Source organism: Lissotriton vulgaris, chromosome 3_1 (genome assembly GCF_964263255.1).
Source record: "Lissotriton vulgaris chromosome 3_1, aLisVul1.2, whole genome shotgun sequence".
Classification (NCBI taxonomy): Eukaryota; Metazoa; Chordata; class Amphibia; order Caudata; family Salamandridae; genus Lissotriton; species Lissotriton vulgaris.
The window spans coordinates 725,778,081-725,801,740 of record NC_141689.1 but is presented as its reverse complement, the minus strand read 5'-3'; the positions used below and the strand labels follow the sequence as shown (position 1 = coordinate 725,801,740).

At 47.4% G+C, this 23,660-nt stretch overlaps 1 protein-coding gene across 1 annotated transcript in view; it reads left to right on the top strand.

Moving 5' to 3' along the window:
• The first annotated feature begins 9,821 nt into the window (after window positions 1-9,821).
• KCNN2 (potassium calcium-activated channel subfamily N member 2) overlaps window positions 9,822-23,660 on the top strand; it is a 553,541-nt gene continuing 539,702 nt past the window's right edge. The window contains exons 1-2 of the mRNA XM_086963017.1: window positions 9,822-10,685; window positions 11,782-11,877. Of these exons, the coding sequence (XP_086819143.1) occupies window positions 9,822-10,685; window positions 11,782-11,877 (960 nt within the window). The remainder of the gene's footprint in view (window positions 10,686-11,781; window positions 11,878-23,660) is intronic.

Here is a 23,660-nt window from a genome sequence, read left to right as displayed (position 1 = left end):
CTTGCACAAGCAAGCATTCAAATGAGGGATTTACTTGCAGCGTGATATTTCACCCACAGGACACTTTGGGCGCTGAAGAAGGCAGTTAAGCTGCCGAAATGCATTCGCCTTTGTGTCAATAAACAAGTGCTTCCTACCGTATCCTCCTGGGAATCTGTCTCCTTTTTTCGGGAAGGAGGTTTGTGCATCAATTACAGCGCCACCCAGGGACGCTTTCCAGAGACCCCCATCGCGCTTTGGGCAACCGGCTTCACCGGGACTTGGACTCTTGCAGTTCGGTGTGTGTTGCCAGCGTTAGTTGGACAGGCTGGGAGCCCGCCATCAAAAACGAGGAGAAAAGTGAGCCGTTTTGGGATTGCTAATCCCATGCTGGGTAGAGCTCACTGTGGTTCAGCCCTTGCTTTACGGACTCTTTGTTCGACGTGGTTGTGATGGTAATGGGGGACCGGAGGAGGCACTGGTCAGTTGGCACACCAAAGCGGGACTTTCATCACAGCATCCTAAGGGGCTCACGCTGTTCCTTGCCCCCCCGTAATGACATTGTCACCTTCTATGTCATTCTCCTGCACCGTGGTTCCCAGTATCCATTACGCTGCATTCTGAGATATGCAGTCCTGCGCTACACCCGGGACAGCACACACCTGCGTGGAGTTCTCTACAGGGGCGGAGCTGGCTTGCACAAGCAAGCATTCAAATGAGGGATTTACTTGCAGCGTGACATTTCACCCACAGGACACTTTGGGCGCTGAAGAAGGCAGTTAAGCTGCCGAAATGCATTCGCCTTTGTGTCAATAAACAAGTGCTTCCTACCGTATCCTCCTGGGAATCTGTCTCCTTTTTTCGGGAAGGAGGTTTGTGTGTATATATATATATATATATATATATATATATATATATATATATATATATATATATATATATATATATATATATACATACATACATATGTATATGTCCATAGGTGAAGTGTTGTACGTTTTGCCATTAACTTTGGTGCTGTTTGATGAATCGTTACATTTCAAAACTCGAAGGCTAATTCATTCAGCTGCTGTGTTGAAAGTTTCAGGTTGATCCATCAAGCTGGGCTGAGTAAAGGGAGGGGGTTCCAAAAGATGTTTCCCAAAATGCAATTCCTCATAGGGATTTTGAACACAACTACAGCCCAGACAGCTTAATGGAATTACATCAAGTTTGGCTGAAAGGTAGACCTTGGTCTAGAAAGATCTCTTTTTAGTACTTGGTGGAAATCAGTTCAGTCATTTTTGAGCTATAGATAGAAGATAAAAAATATAGATATCTAGTGACACGAATCTGACAGATATCATGCTGAGATCCGATTGGCTGCCAAAACTTCAACCAGGAAGTGTTGGCAGCCATTTTGGGGCTCAGACTCAGTAGAAATACCCTGACTCCCTAGCCCCACATGTACTCCACCAGGGGCAAAAAAGCATTTTTTTTAGTTCCAGCAAAAATCACTGATGATCCGTGTTTCTTGGGAATTTTTTTAAAAATTGCAGTCTCTTGCTTGTGTTACTAGTTGGGTCCTTCAGGTGTGCCAGGTCTTGGAGGCATATATAAATAAATATTTTGAACAGGGGGTTGCATGTGGCCCCCCTCCCCATGGCCGATATCAACCCTGGGGACTGCCACCTCCCCAATGCTAAATGAAGAGTAGGAGGGCTGCACAGCCCCCCTCCATAGGTCATTTACGACCCATGATAATGCCACCTCCCCAGGGCAAAGCCAATATGATTAAACTCAAGGATGGGGGGCCGTGCAGACCCCCCTCCAGGGCTGTTTTTGGTCCCGGGGAGTCAGACCATATAACAGCAAGAAAGTGGGGGCATGCGGGCCTATCCCGGAGCCATTAATGGCCCTTAGAACTTCCACCCTGCAGGGCCGGCTTCCTATGTCCCAAGGTGCCCACCATCTGGACATAATTGTTTGCTGTGGCTTGGCAAGAGCTTTGACAATCCCGCTTAGTGAGATCAAACAGTAAGGGCCAAATTATGAGTAGACCGCCAGACCCGTGGTGGTGTGGCAGTGGCGGTCCAGCCACCACTGCACCTGTGGTCCAAAAGCCCCATTACGATTTGGGTGGTTGGACCACCCTGGGACCGCTGCCCGGGAACTGTCATTCCCTGGAGGTGGCGCAGCAGTTAGAGGACGCATTATGCTTGGCAGAAACACTGTGGTCCCGCCAAGCATATTATGAGTTTCCTCCCTGTCGGCGGTGACATAGAGGTTACTACTCCATGTCAACCCTGGTGGAGAGGGAACAAAGGGGGCCCGAGGGTTCCCTGTGCCTCCTCCACTTGTGAATGCACACATGGATGAATAACATGTGCTTCCCTGAAGACATGCACAAGACTTCCTGCACAGCATGGACTTTACAGTCCATGTCGTGCAGGAATCTTGTACGGTGTTCCCATTGTGGTGACTTTTTCAAAGGCACTGTGGCCTTTGAAAGAGGCACCACCCTCAAAACGCCACGCCACCTGCTAGCCAGACTACATTTAACTGGTAATCTTGTGGGTGGCAGTGAGTCTCAGCAGTGCGGTGGCATGGTGGTGGAATACTGGCTGCCCTCACACCACCAAAACTTGTAATGGGCCCTAAGTCTTCTCCCATTGGGCAGGAGAAGGAAAGCTGCTCACTCCTGCTGGGAGAGGACTTTTCATCTGTTTTCTAGCTCGCTGTCAAGCGGCCAGGAAAACAGAAAAATAAATGCTCGTGTATGCAAGGGAACAACATTTATTGCTGCTCCCTGAATGCTGGAGCAAAGCTAGCTCCCGTTGAAAGCGAGGAGCCGGCAGGACCACGTGGAATTGAGGCTACCCTGAGGTCTACAAAAGTGGGTCCCCAAGGCCAAAATCTGCCCAGGAAAGGGGGCCACACAGTCCTCTCCCCTTTTATTAATTGACATGGCCCCAGGGCCAAACTCAGCACAGGGAGTGGGCCACATACACCCTCGACTTTCAGGAATTGGCCAGGCCCTGGGGTGTGGGGTGTCCGAGGCAATAATCGACCCAAGAGTGGGCTGCGTAAACCCCCTCTCATGTAGGTAATGGGCTGGGACCCAACAGGTGGGGTCCCCGGGGCTGAAATCTGCCAGGGAGATGGGCCGTGCAGCCTCCTCCCCTTTTAGTGGTTTGGTTTCCATGGGGGGGTGGGGTCTGCAGGCTGTAATTGGCCTGGGATGGGGGGCTGCGTGCTCTGGCTATACAACAGTTGGCTAGTTTTCTACATAATACCTGATGATCTACCCCATCAAAAGCTGCAGAATAGTCCACAAAGCAGACAAATAAAGAAGGCTGATAAGGTCGATCCAACAATGGGTCAGGTACAATGTCATCTAGTGTTGAGGATTTCTGCCTAAACCCCGGTCTGATAGACAGCTAAAAAGAGTTCCTTTTGAGCCAAATGTTCTAACTCTTTCAATAGGATTTTGCTGTATGCTTTCACCACCACGCCTAGTAGGACTATCAGCCAGTAGTTTTCCAGGTCCCTTTTATCTCCCTTTTGTGGATGGGATGTAAGATGGAACCTTGTCATGTTTGATTATGGGACCTGCTCATCCCTGGGGCTGCACCCCCTAGCTCATATTGTAGCGTGAACAAAACGAATTATCAACTTCCAAGAAAGTTGGACTGGGCGCACATTTTTTTTAAAGCGCCTCAATGCAGTGACAATTTGCACTGTCATTTACACTGACCAATTAGTAGAAAAACCAACTGACTAACCGGTCAAATGTTTCGCCAGTTCTGAACATTCTGTTATTGATCAAAAGTGACTATCCTGTGCACTGTACACTCCTTATTTGTCTGATGCAATGTAACCAATGTATTGGCATGTCAAATGAAATGACCAAAGTTATTAAAAAGATTTTTTTTTTGTTATGTTTTGCCAGTTGGTCGGCAAACTTCGGTGTAGTTATATAAGGTTCAGGCGCGCAACACCCATTGGGCTCACCGGGCTTCAGCACCCCCCCCCGTCGCCTCCTCTGCCCGGGCTAAGATGACACGCACTGAAATGGTGCAGGAAGGCTGCGCATCCGATCCGAGAATGTGATTGCTTTAATGATTTCTGAGAGGCCCAGCAGCCCGAGCCAGACAGCGAGCCTCTGAAAAGTTTCAGCGAGTGAACCGACCCCCCTGCCCTGACCTCTTGTGTTTCCTTTAGAGTGGCGCAGAGGTGAAATCCTTGCCTGAAGGCAGGGATTTCACCTAAGCACTTGATGGGTTGTGAGCATGGGGTGTGAAGATGTGCACAGCAGGGGGAAGGCAGGGCCAGTTAAGGTGATGCTTTTCCTTTGTAAAGGAATTTCTGCTGGCATCTTAGCACAGGGTGTGCTGTCTGTGCACTTGTATAGATGTGTATTCCATGCAAGTGCACAGACAGCAAACCCTGGGCTATGGCGCCAGCAGGAATTAATTTACAAAGGAAAAGCTTCACCTGCACCGGCCATCCCTTTTCCCCTGCTGTCTGTGCATTTGACCCACATTGATCTACACAGTGAGACCTTCGGGAGGGGCTGGATGCCAGGACACAGTGCTGCTGATCAGCCAGACTCCACAGTATAGTATCAGAAGAGCAGGCAGCAGTTTTTGGTGTAAGTTCCAGTAACTTTAATGCATTTTTCAGCACAGCATTACCTACTGCCTGGAAATCTAGGTTACTGTGAATGTTGTTCTTGACTTACATACATAGAAACGTCAAAGAGGACAGTCCCCTCCAAATATGCAAATGTAGTGTAAGTTTGTAGTGTTTATTTTTTTTTTGGGGTGCTAGTGGGTAATTTTAGAGTTCAGGGTGGGTGTGGGTTTTAGGGTGCCAGTGAGTAATTTTATGGTTCAGGGTGGGTTACGGATTGGGGTGCCAGGGGGTAATTTTAGGGTTCTGAGCGGGTATGGGTTTTGGGATTCCAGGGGGCAATTTTAGGGTTCAGGGTAGGTATGGGTTTTGGGGTGCATGGGGACATTTTAGGGTTCAGCGTGGGTATGTGTTTTGGTGTGCCAGGGGTAATTTTAGGGTTCAGGGCAGGTGTGGGTTTTGGGATGTCAGGGGGCAATTTTAGGGTTCAGGGTGGGTATGGGTTATGGGATGCCAGGGGGGAATTTATGGTTCAGGGTGGGTATGGGTTATGGGGTGCCGGGGGAATTTATGGTTCAGCATGGGTATGGGTTTTGGGGTGCCAGGGGTAATTTTAGGGTTTAGGGCAGGTGTGGGTTTTCGGATGTCAGGGGGCTATTTTAGGGTTCAGGGTGGGTATGGGGTGCCAGGGGACATTTTAGGGTTCAGCATGGGTATGTGTTTTGGTGTGCCATGGGTAATTTTAGGTTTCAGGGCAGGTGTGGGTTTTGGGGTGTCAGGGGGCAATTTTAGGGTTCAGGGTGGGTATGGGTTATGGGGTGCCAGCGGGGAATTTATGGTTCAGGGTGGGTATGGGTTATGGGGTGCCGGGGGGGAATTTATGGTTCAGCATGGGTATGGGGTTTGGGGTGCCAGGGGTAATTTTAAGGTACAGGGTAGGTGTGGGTTTTGGGGTGCCATGGGATTAATTTTAGGGTTCAGCGTGGGTATGTGTTTTATGGTGCCAGGGGTAATTTTAGGGTTTAGGGCAGGTGTGGGTTTGGGATGTCAGTGGGCTATTTTAGGGTTCATGGTGGGTATGGGTTATGGGGTGCCAGATGGGAATTTATGGTTCAGCATGGGTATGGGTATGGGTTTTGGGGTGCCTGGGGTAATTTTAAGGTTCAGGGTGGGTTTGGGTTTTGGGGGGCAAGGGGGAATTTATGGTTCAGCATGGGTATGGTTTCTGGGGTGCCAGGGGTAATTTAAGGTTCAGGGCGGGTATGGGTTTTGGGGCTCCAGGGGGGTGATTTTAGGGTTCAGGGTGGTATTGGGTTTTGGGGTGCCAGGGGGTAATTTTAGGGTGTGGGGTGGGTATGGGTTTTGGGGTGCCGGGGAGGGATAATTGTAGGGATAGGATGGGTATGGGTTTTGGGGTGCCAGGGGTAATTATAGATTTTAGGGCGGGTATGGGTTTTGGGGTTTGAAGGGGTTAATTTTAGGGTTCAGCGTGGGTATGTGTTTTGGTGTGCCAGGGGTAATTTTAAGACTCAGGGTGAGTATGGGTTTTGGGGGGCAATGCATCAAGCTAACAAAAATGTGTGCTTTAATTGTTGTCCAGTTTCAAATGCAGAATTCACCACATTTTTTTTCTCAGCTTGACCTGAGCATTAACCGATCCTGATTATCTGCCATTTTAGCTCTGCCCCATTGATTTACATTAGCCACGCCCCTTCATCTGCCATGTTAGCCCCCCCGAAATTAAGACCTAGTTGCGCCCCTGATAAGATTTATGTTATCTGGCTCCTGGGTGGCTAATTGAATAAAGCTAACAGTCAAGTAGGCTAGGGAAAACAGGTAATCTCAAAAAACATCATCTAAATTTGGATAAGCAAGATTCACACAGTGCAGCCAAATGAATTTGAATTACACAAACGTCACCTAAACCATTGGCTTTCCAAAAAAATCCCAAAGCCAAGATCCAGAAAAGACTTCATGCAAAATGATAGGGCCGTCTCTTGCAATTATACCCATTCCTAAGTAGGATCTGACAAGCCAGTCTTCACGGATCCTGGCGGGGCAGGTTCGCAGTTTATGGCTGGATGTGAACCAGGTCTTGGGACCACAGGATCTTTCTATTCTCTGGAGTAAGCAGGGTAGAAGTTATTGTAAATAGTTGTCCACAAGATCAGTCTCTTTTGGAAATCTGACGTGCTCGACCATTGTTTGGGAGTGAAATCCCTGTTGTGTTACTTTGTGCACTTCATTGAGTGCTCCCAGTTATGGATGCAAGGGGCGGGTAGTGATGTGATAGAGGGTTCCTTGTTTGGACTGTGGATATGGATTGCTTCCGTGCAACACACTACGACACTACGAGTTTCCAGGTTCCACGACTTGCATACCAATATCTTCGCATCCTTAGAAAATGAATAAAGTAGAAATATGTGAAATATGGATTAAAAACACCATAGGTTAAACAGTACAGTGCTTTTTTTGCGGAGTCGGATTCAACGCATATTTTTTCAGAATGTAAATTCAGCGATAGAGTAGTGTAGACGTCTGATCCTGGGAAAGGCTATATACATTCATGAAGGATGCTTATAATAGAATTAGACGTGCCAGGGGCGATTCTGTTCGCTAACAGCACAACATGAAAAACCATAGGACCGGCATTTAAAAAAATTCATAATGACTTCCTGTGGCAGGTGTTGTGGGTGCGTTTCGAGTGATGACCAGGGCTATTCTGCTTCAACCTCATTGTATTTGCTTCGTGGCCAATACTAGCCTGCGGGCTACGTGCATAATTCGAGTAAATGGATGCTATTTGGATTAGTCGTGGAATACATACATTCTTGTGAACAAGTATCGCTTGCATTCTTTGCCAAACTGCGTTTTTCAACGTGAGTACTGCCCCCCAAAAAGTATTGTATATACAAAGGAAAGGAAATGGGTTTTCCCTGAGAGGCCCCACGCACCGCCATCCATCGGTAGCAGAGATTTGGTTTTAGAGGCTTTGGTGATTTTGGTGACTGGCATTCATATTTGTTAGATTCCATGTGCATAAAACTATTAGTTAATTAAAATACATAATATGGTGGTCTGTAGTACAAGGGGGCGCCGTAGTTCTACGATGAATAATTTGCGGGGATTTTAAACACCTCTGTGCATGTGGAGCGCATCTTCATTCCGCATCTGTATTGAGGGGTTAACTGGCTGGTTCTTTCTTGTTTTACAGATTAGCCGGTGATGCTGAGATGAAGCCATCAAAGGTGTGAAGCGGGTACGTGATGTTTATGAAGAGTGATAATGAAGGTACTACTCCTAAAGTATCCGTATAAAATGTAGGAAGAGGCTGTGATTCAAAGAACATCGGGGTGCACGCAGGAGCGCATTTTGCCGATCAGCACGACCCCTCGTGTTAATAAAACGATGTCCCTGGTGATTAATGTTTCAACTGGATCAAAACTAAATTACTGAGCACAATGCGTGCGTAAACCCAGATTACAAAGGGCGGCGAGAAGGAGCGAGAATGAAAGAAAACGTGTGGCGATTATTGTCCCTCTCCTGAGAACACGTGAGAGAGAGAGAGGTGTGCGTGCGCTAGAGTATGTGTAACCTGTGTCAGATTTACAGTGGAATGTACAGCACCTCTTGCTGTTGAGTTGGCGGAGTAAACAGTCGTGGGTGTTAACCAAGAGGAAAAATCAAAAGGAAGGGCCACAACAAACTAGTCTACAAAGTCACTAGAATGCGAATCCGAAAACCGGCTCTGCGAGGCCTTCCCTGGAAGGAACTGCCCTTTCAAACGCTGCCCTTTTAAAATTATCTGCTAAAATAAATTATTAACTGGAAGTCACTGGAAAAAATAGACAGAGCGTTTGAGTAACATTAAGGGCGGCGCGGGCTAGAGTGTCAGGAAATTGGATCTGGGTCAACAATCCAATTACTTTAATGAAAGCTGGAGGATCTCGTTTCAATTGAGACGCTCTAATCCATTAGAGGGACTCTCCATAAAATGACAATCGTTTTGCTCATTTCTGCCCCGTTTCTTCTGCTCTCACCGCACTGACTTCTGAAGTCAAGCAACAAAATGGAGGCGTCGTTTATCGAGCCTCTCCTTTTTTCTAAGAAGGAAAACATAAAATGTTATTTAACATAACAGTGTATGTATTTACGCCATTTGTTTGTAGTGATCACATAAACTGAAAGATGACCAAGAATGCAGCAGTGCGCGACAGGTGTGGAAGCACTTCTTGTGAAAGTCACTTTTTACACAGAGTGAAGTTGTTGTGTTTTATGTGTCTGCAGTTGACAACCACAAATGACCGTGTTGTGTCTTTTGCAGGAGCTGCTCTTGAAGTCGGAGACGGTCAACAGAAGGACGTGAGAGGATTCCAAGAAAACGGACTGCGAGGGCATCCATACAATCTGCCGCCCCTCACTGCCTGTACCCCCCACCCCAACACACACCCACATCCAAGAGCACGTCCTTGTGACAACCTCTGCGTCCCCTCTGAGTAGGGCCTTCACATTCTACATCAGGAGTGTGAGGCGCCCTTCTGCCCAGAAGCCCCTGCCATGTAGCGGAAATATGCTGGGCTAGCGCCTGACAAACCTTGTGGCATAAATCCCTCTGTTGTAGTAGGATAAAGGAAACTCCACAACCACATCCAGCGCGAATCTACCCTTTATTCTCCTCGGAATTCCCCGCAGAGAGGGCGCAGGGGCCTCAGGGCGTCCACTGAAGCATCTCACAGCACCTTCATGTGACAAGTAGTCTAGCCTTCATACATAACTCGCGGCTTAGCTCTGTCCTAGATGGAAGAGCCTGCACAATGGCATAATAAAAATAGAATAAATGCAGTGTGCGAACGGGCGCTGCAGGAGCCCATGGGACCGGCTGGCACCGGCATGTGCTGTTGACCTTGAGTCTCGCCTCAGCGCAGAAGGGACGGGTCTGGTGCCCGAGGATCCTGGTTTCAGTAGAAATGTCCAGACAAAGCCTCGCTCCCGGGTCCCGGCTGCGCGGTGAGTGTCACCGAGGCGCTCCAGCTGTCCCAGGCGGAGACGGCGACGGGGCCGTCCACACGCCGCCTCCGGTGCTCTGCGGCTTCTGAGGAATCCCCTCACATCCCCGCTGGGCTCCCTCCAGAGCCCCGCCCACCTGTCAACAAGCCGCGCCCACATCCCACTGACCACGCCCAGTCCTGTATTCCACGCGAAGCAGGCTCCGACTCTAGGGTGACGTCATGCCCGTTGTTTTGGTGCGTCCGACCAATCGGACGCGCAGGCTGGATTCTACGGGCGCCGAGGCGGCCCCGTCCGCGCTGCGCCGCCGGGTGGACTTCCCCGCCGCCGCCTGGGCCACGCAATGCGCAGGCTGCGGCGCCGGCTCCCCCCGCCGCGCCTGTCGCTTTAACAGCGCTGGCATGGGAACGCCGCGGCAGTCCCAGCGCGCGCTGCAGCACGAGCGGCCGCAGAGCGAGCCGCGGCGGGACGGCCCCTGCCCGCAGTGCCCCAGTGGCGGCGGCGGCTGCGTGCGCGGGGCGGCGGGGGCGGGGGACAGCCTGCCCCTGCTCTTCCGCACTTCCTCACCCCTCGGCTTCCGCAGCCCGTCCCCGGCCTCCTCCTGCGGGTCTTCCCACGGCAGCCATGCGGGCGGCCGGCACACGACCTGCCAGAGCCCGCAGCGCCGGGAGAGCAACCCCTTCACCGACATAGCCATGAGCAGCTGCAGGTACAACGGCGGCGTGCTGCGGCCCCTCAGCCAGCTGAGCGCCTCGCGCAGGAACCTGCACGAGCTCGACTCGGAGGCGCAGCCCCTGCAGCCCCTCTGCGCCGGGCCCGAGGTGATCGTGTCCAAGCCCGAGCAGAACAACTCCAACAACCTGGCGGTGGCGGCGCCCTACGGCAGCTCCTCGGGCGGGGTGGCGGGCGGAGGGGGCGGCAAGTCCGGCAAGAAGAAGAACCAGAACATCGGCTACAAGTTGGGCCACCGGCGGGCGCTCTTCGAGAAGCGCAAGAGGCTCAGCGACTACGCGCTCATCTTCGGCATGTTCGGCATCGTGGTGATGGTGATCGAGACCGAGCTGTCCTGGGGAGCCTACAACAAGGTACTGCCCCAACTCCGAGGAAATCACTGCAGCGCTAAGACCGGGCCCGGGAGTGGCGCTCTCGCCCACTTCATGGCACTGACCTGCGGATATGACCGCGCGCTCCCCGTCCATCTCCTTAACTTTTACCGAAGTCCCAGTGTACAACGGCCAGGCTTCTCCTTATGGAGGCAAAATATTGTTCAGCAACTTATTGACGTTATCAGCCTCACATCTCCCTTTACCTCGCTGAAACTTTATTTGCTGAAAGTTTGACTCGGCTGTAAAACGACAACACGTGCGCCTTTTTGTTGGCGACTCAAAACTAACCTTCTGCTCTGTGTGGGGAGGGTATGAATGGCAGTGCGTAAGTCCGATCCCTGAAACTGTATCCGGGGGTCAGTGCCATGAAGTAAACTCCGAGGTGGCCTTAGTTGTACTACAACTTAGAAATTAGCCACGACCCTCTCTAGATCTAGTAAACCAGGCACCGCTCAAAGGGAAGTCTGATTTTATTCTAGCCCCTAGCTCGTGGCTAATTAATGGGGTGTCGTTAAATGCTAATGTCCTATTCGTGGGCAGCGCCTTTTCGTCTAACCAGAAAGACCTTTAGACCATAGTGTGCATCTGGGATTTTCCTCAGCAGAAGCTTCCTTCTAAATCGGAGCCTGCATTTCACGCGGCAGAGTAGTTGCTTTTTCTTAGTGGGTCTGTCTAGGGAAGGCCCTTTCTGATGGGTCAGAGTTTGCACGTGGGTCCGTGTAGAGAACACCGTTCCTTTTAATACAGAGCCTGCGTCTGTCTGTATCAAGCGTAGAGCCTCCCTGTTACCCAATAATCTGTGTCTATCTAGGCAACAGCCTTCTTCTCAGAGTAGGCGAACCAGTTGCAATACCAATACGAAATTGTATCATTGCATTGAATGGGTAACCCCTCAGAATGCCTCCAGTTGCACCTGGCCGCGCTCCCCGCCATGTGCTCCCATTAGAGACGCCGCGGGTGGGGTGTGTGTGTGTGTGGGGGGGGGGGGGATAGCTGCTGTCCGCGGTGCTGGCTTGTGATGCGCGACGCTGTCGCTCCCTTTTATCTGACACTGACCTGCTGTTTTCTCTTGCAGGGGTCGCTGTACTCGTTAGCCCTAAAATGCCTTATTAGCCTCTCCACGTTGATCCTCCTTGGGCTCGTAATTGTATACCACGCAAGAGAAATCCAGGTAAAGTGACCAGTGACCTCTTTGTGAATATTTCTCTTCACGATTCCGACAGTGTTTCACAAAACTCACGAAGCATAACGCGCGGTGGAATAACGGTTTGTTTCGGAATCAATGACTTGGCCTGATTTGCTCTATTGGTAAGGATGCGACCATGCGTAACAGTTTTTATGCAGAAGGTGATTTCGGCAAGCTGCTTATAACCCCACTGCCAGACCCGTGGGATGCTGCGTTGATGGCAATAAAACTCTGCGCCCAAACATATCCCCAGGGCGCGCAGCTTTCCCCTCACAAGTGTGGTGTCTTCACTGTGGGATTTGTTGGGTACAATTTTCCTTGATAAGTGATTGTTTGTGTGTTAATTGTGACATGAATATGTGCACCCAAAATGCATCTCTAATTTACCTTTTGCCACACTTTTGAGTATCCACATCGCGCATCTTTGACTTATTCATGGCCGTTTTGTTTTGATCAAATTAACCTTGCACTTTCTCATTGAAGATCGTGGCGATGAAATAAGCGCTCTTTCTTGGAATCCTAAGCTTCGCACGGCTGTGGGTGCAAACCTTTCCTCGTTATTCACCTGACAGTACCATGTTTCCCGAAAGTGAATGCATGTCCTTGGGGAATCCCAGAGTTACAGCAGCATAAGACGAGGTAGTGAGAACAAAAGTGCGAGGCCTAACCGCGGTGGTTAGAAGAAAGTCAGTTTGCGTGCGCTGCACACGCCAAGGGCAAGAGAAGGGACATGGTGACAGCAGAGGGCTGTGTAATGCATGCTTTGGCACAACGAACTGCAGCACCTGCTGGTGATTCGAAAGGATAATCGCCACATCTTCAAAGGCAGATGCAAACCTTATTTTGATCTACGTGTGCTTTGCTATATATTCCATATGAACACGTTGTTGAGCCATACGTCCATTCTTATATCTGTACAGCTAGTTCGGGTTGAGGCAAGGGCTGGGGTAGCAGCAGTGCAAGGCAGGCAGGGCTGCATGCTTCTTTTACTTTACACAGAGATTGTTTTGGTGTTTCACATGAGGGGCGGCGAGATGTCGTGGACTCTCTAGACGTGAGGCCTCCATTACTTCAGATGACGAGTGCAATGGTGTTTAACGTGAGTTGTACCTTCGAGACACGAGGCGTGAGCTGTGATGCGCTCTCGAGGTCAGTCTGTTAATGATCGTTGCTCCCACCTGCCCCTGTTCAGACTAGGGCGGAAAAGTGTGCAGTCCTCGTCAGGCCTTCATGTCTTCAGATGAAGAGTGCCTCGGGTGTTCATGTGAGGCGTGAGCTGCTGTGCACTCCCAGCTGCAGGCTGATGATGGCTGCTCTCGGCCCGGGTGTCACAGGATCACAAGAGGCCCCATCACCAAGCGACCTTCGCAGTCAGTCACACTCGGTCATACGATCCGGCCTAAACGGTCTCGCAGCTCCCTAGGACTCCGTCCACCCGGCCGGAAAATAACATCTTGGGTTCCTTTTCAGGAACGCTTCAGGAACGTGCCGCGCTGTGGCTTCTTCTTTCCAGGGTCATCAATAATGCATCACGTGGGCCTCCAGGGGGCCTATCGCCGCGGCCCATCGGATGTGGAGGTGTCACGGCAAGATCAGGTGCGTGGCCAACCGTGGAGGTTCATCCGCACGTGTGCAGAGGGCCTCGTCGAGGCACATGTCTTTCCTCCATAGCACACATGCTGGATACCTATTGGAAGACGTCCCCCGGCCAGTCCAGTCCGACTTTTAAATTTGTCTTGTTTGTTACACGGAGCTGTTTGGATCAAAGTTCATCACGCTGTGTGTACCAAATAAGCTGTACGGATAGAAACGCACAATAGGTGGTAGTCTGTAGTGGATTCTGCAGGCTTAGACTCGCAGAGCTCAGTTTCATTTGCCATCGGCTTCGCGAGTCTCGTTGTTGTTGCAATGTGATATATCACCAATGGTAACATTTCCCAGACTTACAAAGTCCGTAGCCGTACTATGGTTCGGAGTCACGGCCCCAGTGGGCAACTAACTATGTGTGAGAGAGGAGGAAAAGGTGGTGGAAAAAGAGGGAGTAGAAATGTCTCTAAATGACCAGGTTGGGATTCGATGAAGTAGGGGGATTTCTCCTTTAGGTATTTGTACCCTAACACACTCTTGCGAGTGTCATGCGTCATCATTGGGCATTAGCTCCTCGTGGGGGTGGCGCTGGGGGAGGGGGGGGGGGGGGGGGCTTGGCTGAAGCCCGGTGAGTCCAATGGGTGTTGCGCGCCTGGCTTAGATAGTTGCTGTCTGCCGGCTTAGGCAGTGTCTTCGTGCCAGCATGGATAGCAGCAGTGACCTGAATATGTAGTACCTTTGTGCTGGATTGTCAGAAGCAGTGTGGCAGCGTGGCCAGCGTGAATAGTAACTGTTGATAAGATAGTAACATTGAGAAAGCATGTAGAGTAGTAGTGTGCCCGCATTTATAGTAAGTCTGCGCTAGCATGGAAAGTAGAAAAATGCAAATGACAACATCGACCAGGATGTATAGTAACATTATGCCAGTATGCTGGGTAACAGTGTGGCTTGGCAGTTGTGATAGTGCGCACGCATGGAGAGCAGCATCGTGTCAACGGGGGTAATGGCCAGTAAGCATGCGGCCTCGCACCCTTCTGTGAGAAGCTTGGGTTCTAGTTTGGTGAAAACGCCCTCGTGTTCTGCACGATTCATGTGACACCTTCGCCTCTAACCCCCGATGTTTCACTTCCACTGCAGGGCAGTTGGCACTTCGCGGTCTAACCGCCCCTCAGCAGCCGTTCACTCCAGCACCGAGGACAGCGCATGCACAGTTTCTGCCGTCGCTCCGTTCAGCCTCAGTGCCCTTCACTCCTGGCGTAACACACCAAGAAGCTGTCCATGGTGCTGAACGAGGCAGGCAGCCTGCAGTTGTGCTGCTCAAGGAGTGAGCGCATACCGCCACTGTCTGTTTGATATTCCCGGCGCGTGTGCTTAGGTGTATTCTCGTGGCATCCCAGAAGCCGGTTCTGGCGGGATAACGCGCACTTACTTACTTGGGATGTTCGCAAGTATAGCTGCTCATGCAAAATGCATGCGGGGGAATCCCATCCGGGCTGGCGAATCCAGTTACTGCTGCTAGGAGCAGGCATTGGGTTGCCGATCTTCGCTCGCTTCTACCCAGTGCTTTAAGTGAGATGGAAAACGTGGGGGTCTCAACAGGGGCATGGCCACTAAGCTCCTAGGACTCATGTAAAGAGGCGTGGTCTCTGAAGCGAAGGAAGTAGCCTAACAGAGGGGACTAAAATCCTGTGTTGCATAAGTTCATAAACAGTTCTTTCACAAAATTACAAGCAACATTATATTTAAATGTAGGCAGAAACTTGTTTAGTGCCATTAGGATTAGCAAGTCTGAAAGGGCTTTTTTTGTTTGGGGGTGAGGGGAGACTGGTATTTTTAAACAACTGACACTGTTTTTGATCTAACGACTACCAGCTGCCTATTTTCTTACTCTACATACAAAATAGGCTACTTTTAGAGAATGGAGGAGACATTTCCACTTTCTGTTTGAACACATTATGCAGAGTTCTCATGCCTAATAGGTATCTTAGAGAGTGCATTCCACTCTGAAAGTCTTGGCAGCCCTGGGAAAGTGAGACACCTATAGAACTGAATGAAGTACTACTACTCCTACAGTAACTGCCTCCTCCATGTTCAATCAAAGGGTTGTACTTCGCCGAGGTCACGTTTCATGCTGAGGGCAAAAGAAACAATGGAGAGCCCGGGACAGGCCCTTCTCAGTACCTGGTATTGAGAACTGCCGCATTGAGCACCGACAGGATCTGACCCCCCTTAAAGCCCTGCTTGTACCCCTTCTTGTTGTTATTCAGTGATCTCCGTTGGAAAGAGTATCCCACCAGCCTCCTTACACTTCACAACAGGCCCTGCACCCTGGGCCGTTTTGAAAACACAAAGCAGCCCAGGCAATTCTATCAGCCTGGACCTCCTTCAGGCGATTTGAAGAAGGAAAGAAGGTCTTCAGAGTATGATCCACCGATGGTTGGATTCAAAGAAATGACTGTAGTGAGGTCCTTGATGGTAATGAATTACATCAATGGAGCAGCACAGTTCTATAGCTCTCCGGCGCTGCTCGGGAACTGAGGCTTCTCAGTTTCTTTCCTTCTTCAAATCAGGCTGCCCTTGGTTCTCTTTGTCCCGAGGAAGACCCGCTGCGCCTACCAGACAATCACGCACCTCTTTGGGTTGAAACCTCGATGTGCTGGTCATATTCCTGACTCTACTCTCTCCGCCCCATGTGAAATGGAAATTTAAATCCCAAGCGGTGTGGAGATTTATGCACCGAGTGATGGATGTTCTTTAAATGACCAGTTTTTACTCATCTGTACGGCACTGTGTATATCTCGTTCACACTTGGCACTTTTTTCATACTTTTTTCTTTATATCACTTGTGCCGTTTGTCACAGTTCATGAACATGAGTTGTTCAGCCTTCAAATGTTATCTCAACGCCATAAAATGTAAAAGAACATATTCAAGTCAAAAGATTTATATAGCGCGCTAACATACCCGGAGGGTCTCAAGGCGCTTGAAGAGGGTGGGGAATTATCCCTCAATACAACTTCAGATTGACTTCATTTTTTTGGTGTGTTGTTTGTCCTTCCTTCTCTTAAATTTTCATTGATTATTACTGAAAAGTTTGAGTACTGTTTTCTAATTGTTACTGTGTTTAGGTCGAGTGTGGGCAGTTCATGCGCTGCTCTGCGAGGCGTGCTGTAGTAGAGAATGGACTTGAAGCTCCGCTCACTCTCTGGCCATATTTTGAAATGGCTTGTGTCACTGTCTTTTTGTGAATGCTGGCTTCTGATTTGTTAATAGGCTTGTTAGTCCCTACTTGGTACCGCCTTGTCTTCATTTGTAACCTGTCACAAGGGCTGTTCCTTTCAATTCTGTTGTTACACAGTACGTCTTATTTAGTCTGTAAGCACTATTTTCTTTAATGAGTTTCTCCTATTGCAGGCACAACATGCTTTCCTGCAACATTCAAAGCGCCATGCATGCTTTCACTTTACAAGCCGCCCTGAACAATGGCGGCCGCGTCTTTGAAGTGAAAAAGGTCTCGCATTTACAAGAGTTTGAGTTATTTGCATTGTGAACGACAATGCCTTTTATTTATGTGTTAATTATCAAAACAAATAAATTAATTGGCATTGTCATTTACAATGCCAATAGCTTAAACTCTCGAAATGCGAGACCCATTGCATTGCAAATGCTTGCTTTGATATGTTGGGGGTTGAGGGTATAGAAGGGTGCGTTTTATAATTTCATTTCCTTAATGCTTTTGGCATTTGGGGATTCTAATTGGTCACTACACTGTGTTGACAAATGTGCTGTCACAAAATTCTCTCTCATTTTTTGGGAGATAGATTTAGCTTTGTGCTCTGTTATACGAACACGTAGACAACATAAGATTGCCACTAAATCTCATGCACACATTAGCATCAGTGTAAACATAATCACCCTCTATGTATGTCAGAATCCGAATCCGAATCATAATCAGAATATTTTATTGTTGAATCAATACAAATCCTTACAATTAGAAAAAAATACAATTAGCAAATGTCCACAATACAATTTGCATAAAAGATTAAAAGCGACAATTGATATCCAAGTTAAAAACAGTTAAAACTTAAACTCTACGACGGACCTCCCCACTAACAACGTAGAGATTTATGGAATGAGCATGGGGGATAATACATGAAAAGTGACCCTCAGGCAATGCTTTAAAAGATCATACACGGACCTGCAGCTGTTTCCCAGTCTCTAACATAAATTTAAGACCCCTGCAAGTCAGAATTGGTGATGATCCTCCCAACCAGATTATAACCGCTTGGCGATATGTTCTTATGTTCAATTTGATTAGGATATCCCGTAAAAAAATTCTTCTAGCTGCCATGAGGGCCCAGCACACACAAAACAAATGAATTAAAGATTTGTTTTGGTAACCACAGAGTCTGCATTTTGAGCAAGTGTCGTGGGGTTTCCAAGAGGGACTTAGATCCTTGGATTCGTGAAGGCCCATACGGAAATCAATAAGGATCTTTTTTAAGTGTTGGCTGAAATGAGTTGCCAAGTATGCCTGGGGTTGTTGACGTGAATAGGAAGAAATGGCTGTCCAGGCATGGCGTCGATGGGTCAATGTTTGTTTGTCTTCCAATAATGACTTTATTTTGGCATTTGAATTTGCAGTTTTGCAGAAACTAGCCTGATCAATTTGTTTGCTCCATGCTTCGAGCAAACCAAGGTCTGAAAGGCAAGTCTGCAGATGGGTGGCCCAGGGCTGGGTAGAGTCGAGATTGATTTCCTGTCAACAGAGATGGTTTAATGAGTCTGGATCAGCTGCGCGGAGTTTGTGGCAGAATTTAACAAACCTTGACTTAGACCTATAGATTTGATTTTGAAGACCAAATTCTAATCGCACCTGGGCTGGCGAGGCACATTTTGGTAATTTGAATACAACTTTGTAGATTTTAGTTTGTAAGGTGTTTAATAAACCAGCCTCCCCTCCAAGCCATGTAACAAGACCATACGATAATGTAGGTAAAATCTGAGCGGCCATTACTTTTAAAAGACGGGTGTAGTTTGGACCACCCAGTTTTTGGAGGAGTCGCCTGTATCCGAAAATTAGCGTCTGGGATTTAGCTTTTAACACCGCAGAGTGTTCTTTTTTTGAGTTGTCATTGCCTAGGGTGACCCCCAAATACCAGTAGTGTGGCTGTACCCCAATGGCTAGATGGTTAAATGTCCATCTGAATTTAATGGGCTTTCGCTCTATAAGACTTATTACTTTTGTCTTTTCTTTATTCAATTCCAGATGTTATTCGTTCAGATAGAGATATAGGGCATTTATCAGCCTTTGCAGACCAATTGGGGTTCCACTTAAAAGAACAATGTCATCAGCAAACTGGATGATTGGCATTGGGGTGTTAACAAGCTTCGGAGCGTGAATTACTATTTGGCTGAGTTTTTTTCCTAGGTCGGCCAGGTATAGGTTAAATAAACATGGGGCCAGGACACAGCCCTGTTTCAGTCCGTCCTCCATTGGAATTTTGGACGTAAGGCTTGTACCGTGCCCTTGTTTGACCCTTGCCCAGGTATCTGAGTAAAGGAGCATGACAGCGCGGAGGACATTTTTTTGCAGCCCCCGCTCATTGAGTTTTTCCCAAAGCCTCCCCCTACTGACTCGGTCAAAAGCCGCTCTAATGTCAATGAAGGAGCCATATAACCGTTTGTTATTCGTTTTGGCTCTTTCCATCAAGAGGGCTAGGGCTGCGAGATTGGTTATAGTCCCTGTCCCTTTTCTGAAGCCAGTCTGATAACTTGGAATTAGGTTGTTGGTGTCTAGTCATTCCTGGATCTCCTCCAAAATACATGAAGCATATAATTTAGCTTCCACATCGATTAATGATATCAACCGGTAATTCAGTGGGGATCTCCTGTCACCCTTCATGAAGATTGGGTGGATGATGTTACCATTCCACGATGGTGGTTGCTTTTTTCAGGCAAAGACTTGGTTAAACAAGGCACAAAGATGAAGTGCCCAAAACTCAGCGTTATGTTTGTATACTGCGTTGGGGATGCCATTGGGACCTGGAGCGCCTTCGGATTTGAGATGGTTAATGCATCTTTTGACTCTGTCGCTGGAAACAATTCCGTCTCAATCCCCAGATTGTTGAACCTTTCTGTGTCAGGGTGGGTTGATAGGTTGTCTGTCTGTCCTTTCAAGTAGCTTAATGTTGTTGTTGTGGTAAAGCGATACTGATTTTCTGAGACTGAAAGTTCCCTTTTTTTTCGATAGAGATTTTTTACGTGTGATTCCCAGCTTTGTTTACTAATGCCTGGGTCCTGAGATGTTAGGTCCGCATTGTTTAGTTTATTTACGATGCCTCAGAAATCCCTTGAATTTCGCTTTTTGCTGGCTGCTAGCAGTTTTGCCCACATCTCTTCCTTATAATTTGTCTTGGCTTTCCACAACATTTTGCGGTAGTTGTTTCTCATTTTCTTAACAAGAAGATGGTTTGATGCGGAGGCCTGAATGTTGTTCCTTAGTGCCCTCCGTTGTGCCTGGGCTATTTTTCTCTTTTCCTGCCTTAGTTTGGTATTAAACCAGGGTTCCCGTGGGACTAGTGGGCCTTGATACGGCGCAGTTGGGACCGAGTGTTTGAGAGACAATTTTTCTAACAAGTTTATCCAGGTTGAAACCAAGTCTTCGTTTTGATCATTTTCATATTGAGAAAAGAAATTGCTTGTGGGTTCGTAGATGGCTTTCGTTCCACTGCCCCTCCAACGCAATTTTCGTAAATTAAACTTTTCTGGCTGATCTGAGAGGACAGTCAACTGGGCAGACTCCAACACCCCTAGGTTGATCCAAGTAATTTATGGAAAGTGATTGCTTTCAGATCGTATTGAGATTTCATAGTATGCTACTAAGTCAAGCAGGCTATTACTAATTAAAGTAAAGTCAATGGTTGATGATGACTTGCCACTCAAGTACGTTGGTGGTGCTAAGATTGCACCTGTTGTTGCGGGTTTTAAAATTGTTAAACCCAGCGTTGACAGTTTCTTTAAGATTGATGGGTTAAGCTTTCCCCGGGAATTTTGCCTTGGGGTATGTGTGTTTAGGTCTTCATAATTTAGATTAGAGTTGAAGTCGCGTGATGGTATCAACAAACTTTGAGAGTTTGATTTCTGAAGTGTTTTTATGAGGGTGAGGAGGAGGGCCAGTTTCTCTTTTTTCATTTTTAGTTTTATCAGGATGAATGTAGATATTTATTAGTAGCAGTTGGAATCGAGGTTTTATAAAGATATTGGTTACCTGAACCCAGTTTAATCCCACGTCCTGTGATTCCGGCTCCCAATTTAATCTCTGCGAGATGTATGTGGATAGACCGCCACTAGAATGGCCAAACTTGGACTTTCTCTCGGCAAGGATATGGTGCTCAGTGAAGCCGGGAATGCGGGGGTACTAGGTTCCAAGTCTCTTGTAATTAAAGGATATCATATTTATGGAAGAAAAGTTGTGCCTCACTATCTTGGTCCATACTGCTAAACCCGTGGATATTCCAACTGCAGATGCCTATTTTAGGCATATTAACCCTATCCTTAGATGTAAATTTGCACCGTGTGCATTGAGGTAGTTCTTCTTTTTTAGGAATACTTTTGGTTTAGGGTTAACGGGATCCATGACCAGTCCTGTGTGGGGGACCTGCCAATGCGAGGATGCGTTAGATGTGAGTCGAGTCCACCAACTTCTGGGACTACTGTGGCCGAACGGGCACCCTGGAGACATGAGATTTGCCTGCAGTTAGGTGGCTTCTCTCTGTTTTTTCTGTATGCTTTTTACAAGCGGGAAAGGGTATCTCGGGCGCATATGTTGCATGATGGTTATGCCCCAGTGTTCAAATGGGCCTTTGTTTTCGAAGATCTTTACTGCTATCTCCTTGGAAGCCCAGGTGGTCACAGAGACTTCGATATTTGAATTATCAATTTTTGAACCAAACTCAACTGAGACTAGGTCTTGCGAAGAAATTCCTCTCAATTGGGAACAAGACCGAATAGTCTTAACAAATTTCCTCTGTTTAAGATATGGTGCAGGCCCTTTGAGTCATATTCGGGAGTGAATGTCAGGATGAGTTCTAGTTCTGCGATTGGAGTAGTTGACAGGTCTTGCGAGCATGAAACTATGTAATCAGACTGTTTTACAGAAAAATATTTTTTTGTTTTTTGAGTCGCGATTCCTATGATGCCCTTGTCAGTAGTACCCCTGGCAGGAGATGGGGCGGTTTGTCGCGTATAGTTGTCATTAAATTGCATAACGGGGTTTGACCCAACTGTACAGTTATGATTTTGCCCGATTTTTGGTATTATAATCTGAAAGTTAATCCTTTGTAATTCATTGGTTCCAGTTTTGTATTGAATTCTTCCCGCTGGGACCATTGGATTTTGTTTTATGCACTCTCGGTCGATCCCAGTTTTTATTATTTTTATGGGGGTTAGGTCGTGTTTTGCCTGAGCGAGAATTTGATCGCTACTTCGATGCGTCATGCGCTGGGTTGGTGCTCGTTGGTAGTGGCTCTAGTGAATGATTTTTTTTTTGATGAATCATCCCCAAGAGCTATTTGATTTCCTTGTCCAGGTTTCTGCCTAATTTTTGAGGAGGAGTGATGACTTTTCATCGTTGATGTTGTTTCCAGTGCGGGGGTTGGGGCTGATCTTAGGTTTGTGCAAGCAATCATTGCATCATGGGACTTGCTCAGATCTTCAATTGATGTCTGGTTTGGACCACCAGACTGCGTCCCCAATTTTGGTTTTTTGGACAAAACTTTTTCCTTTGAGAAGTTATGGCAGCTAAAGAATTAGTGGTGGTGTTTGAGGAGATGTTCGCTGATCCTAATTCTTTTGGCGAGATGGACACAGGTTTTGCGAAGAAGTTGTCGATTGTAATCCTGTGGTTGCTTTTTAATTTAGACCTAGCTTTCCTCGCTTTTTTTTCTTTGCTTTTTTGTCTGGTTTTCAAGGGGTGGGAGGTCGAATTTTTCCGTGCCTATAGGTAAACGTGCAGTCATGATTGGAGATGCTTTGTGACGAACCATTAAATGGTGTGAAAATACCTGCATACCCTCTATGTATGCAGGTAGAGCTCAGAGCTTCTCTAATCAAGAGACTGGGATAAGTCATGATAGCCAATGCACTTCAATTGGGTATTAAAACTGCATGGTGCAGCAAAAAAATATAATAAATTGGATGGGGTTAGACAATATCGATATGAAATACAAAAGTGACTACTACTACTTAGAATAGCCTAAGTGTGTGTGAATGAAATAAGATCATCATTGGAATCCAGAGCAATTGCATACATTTTACAAATTGACCAAGTGGGTGCGAATTACGTTTCTTATTCATACAAGTGTGGGTTGGAAAAATCTGTCAAAAGTCTCCTGCTTACCCAGTACTTTGTGTGCATGAGGTAGTTGGCTTTGCCTTGCAGGCTATTTTTGGGCAGAGAAAGTAATTGCTCATAACTTTCAAAGGAGTATGCCTCTCTCAATGTACTAACACTTGCTGTGTCATCTTCCTGGAGAACTTACCGTTGGATAATTTAGTAATGACAGAATGATCTGCTAACAACCTGTTGGATCCCCACTTTCAGAGTGAATTGTTGGGCCTTTCGTTGGTTCCTGATGCTGAACTTGTCTCTGTAGGAACTGAGTGGGAAGTACTCACAACTGATTTTCTAATAGAGGAGGCCAGACTAAATGCCCTATTGTTTGTTCCTCACCTCAACAGATCATGGGAGAATGCTTTCGCTGAGTTCAGGTAGAAAGATGATAGTGGACAGTCTCACATTGCATGTAGGTTTTGGCGGCAGCCTGTGTTCTGGGCCTGTCAGTGTCTTTCCTAGGTTCTTGCATCTTAACCCCCAATTAGAGTAAAAGTGCAACAGAGCCAGCTTAGTCGGTTCACTGTGAAATAGAATGGATTAAGAAAATTATAATTGTTCCATCTGCACATTAAAAAAAAAAATAAAGACGGAACTAGCCTGAAGCAGAACATATCAGGAACCTGTATTTCTTTGTACATGTTGTATCCACATGCAAATCACATTTTACTTCCATTATGATTTGGGGAACTTTTTAATTACAATTTTTGAATACGGGATACTTATAATTTGAAATTGATCTGCATATATACATTTGGAAAGTAATTAATATCAGTGTAGTGATATGTT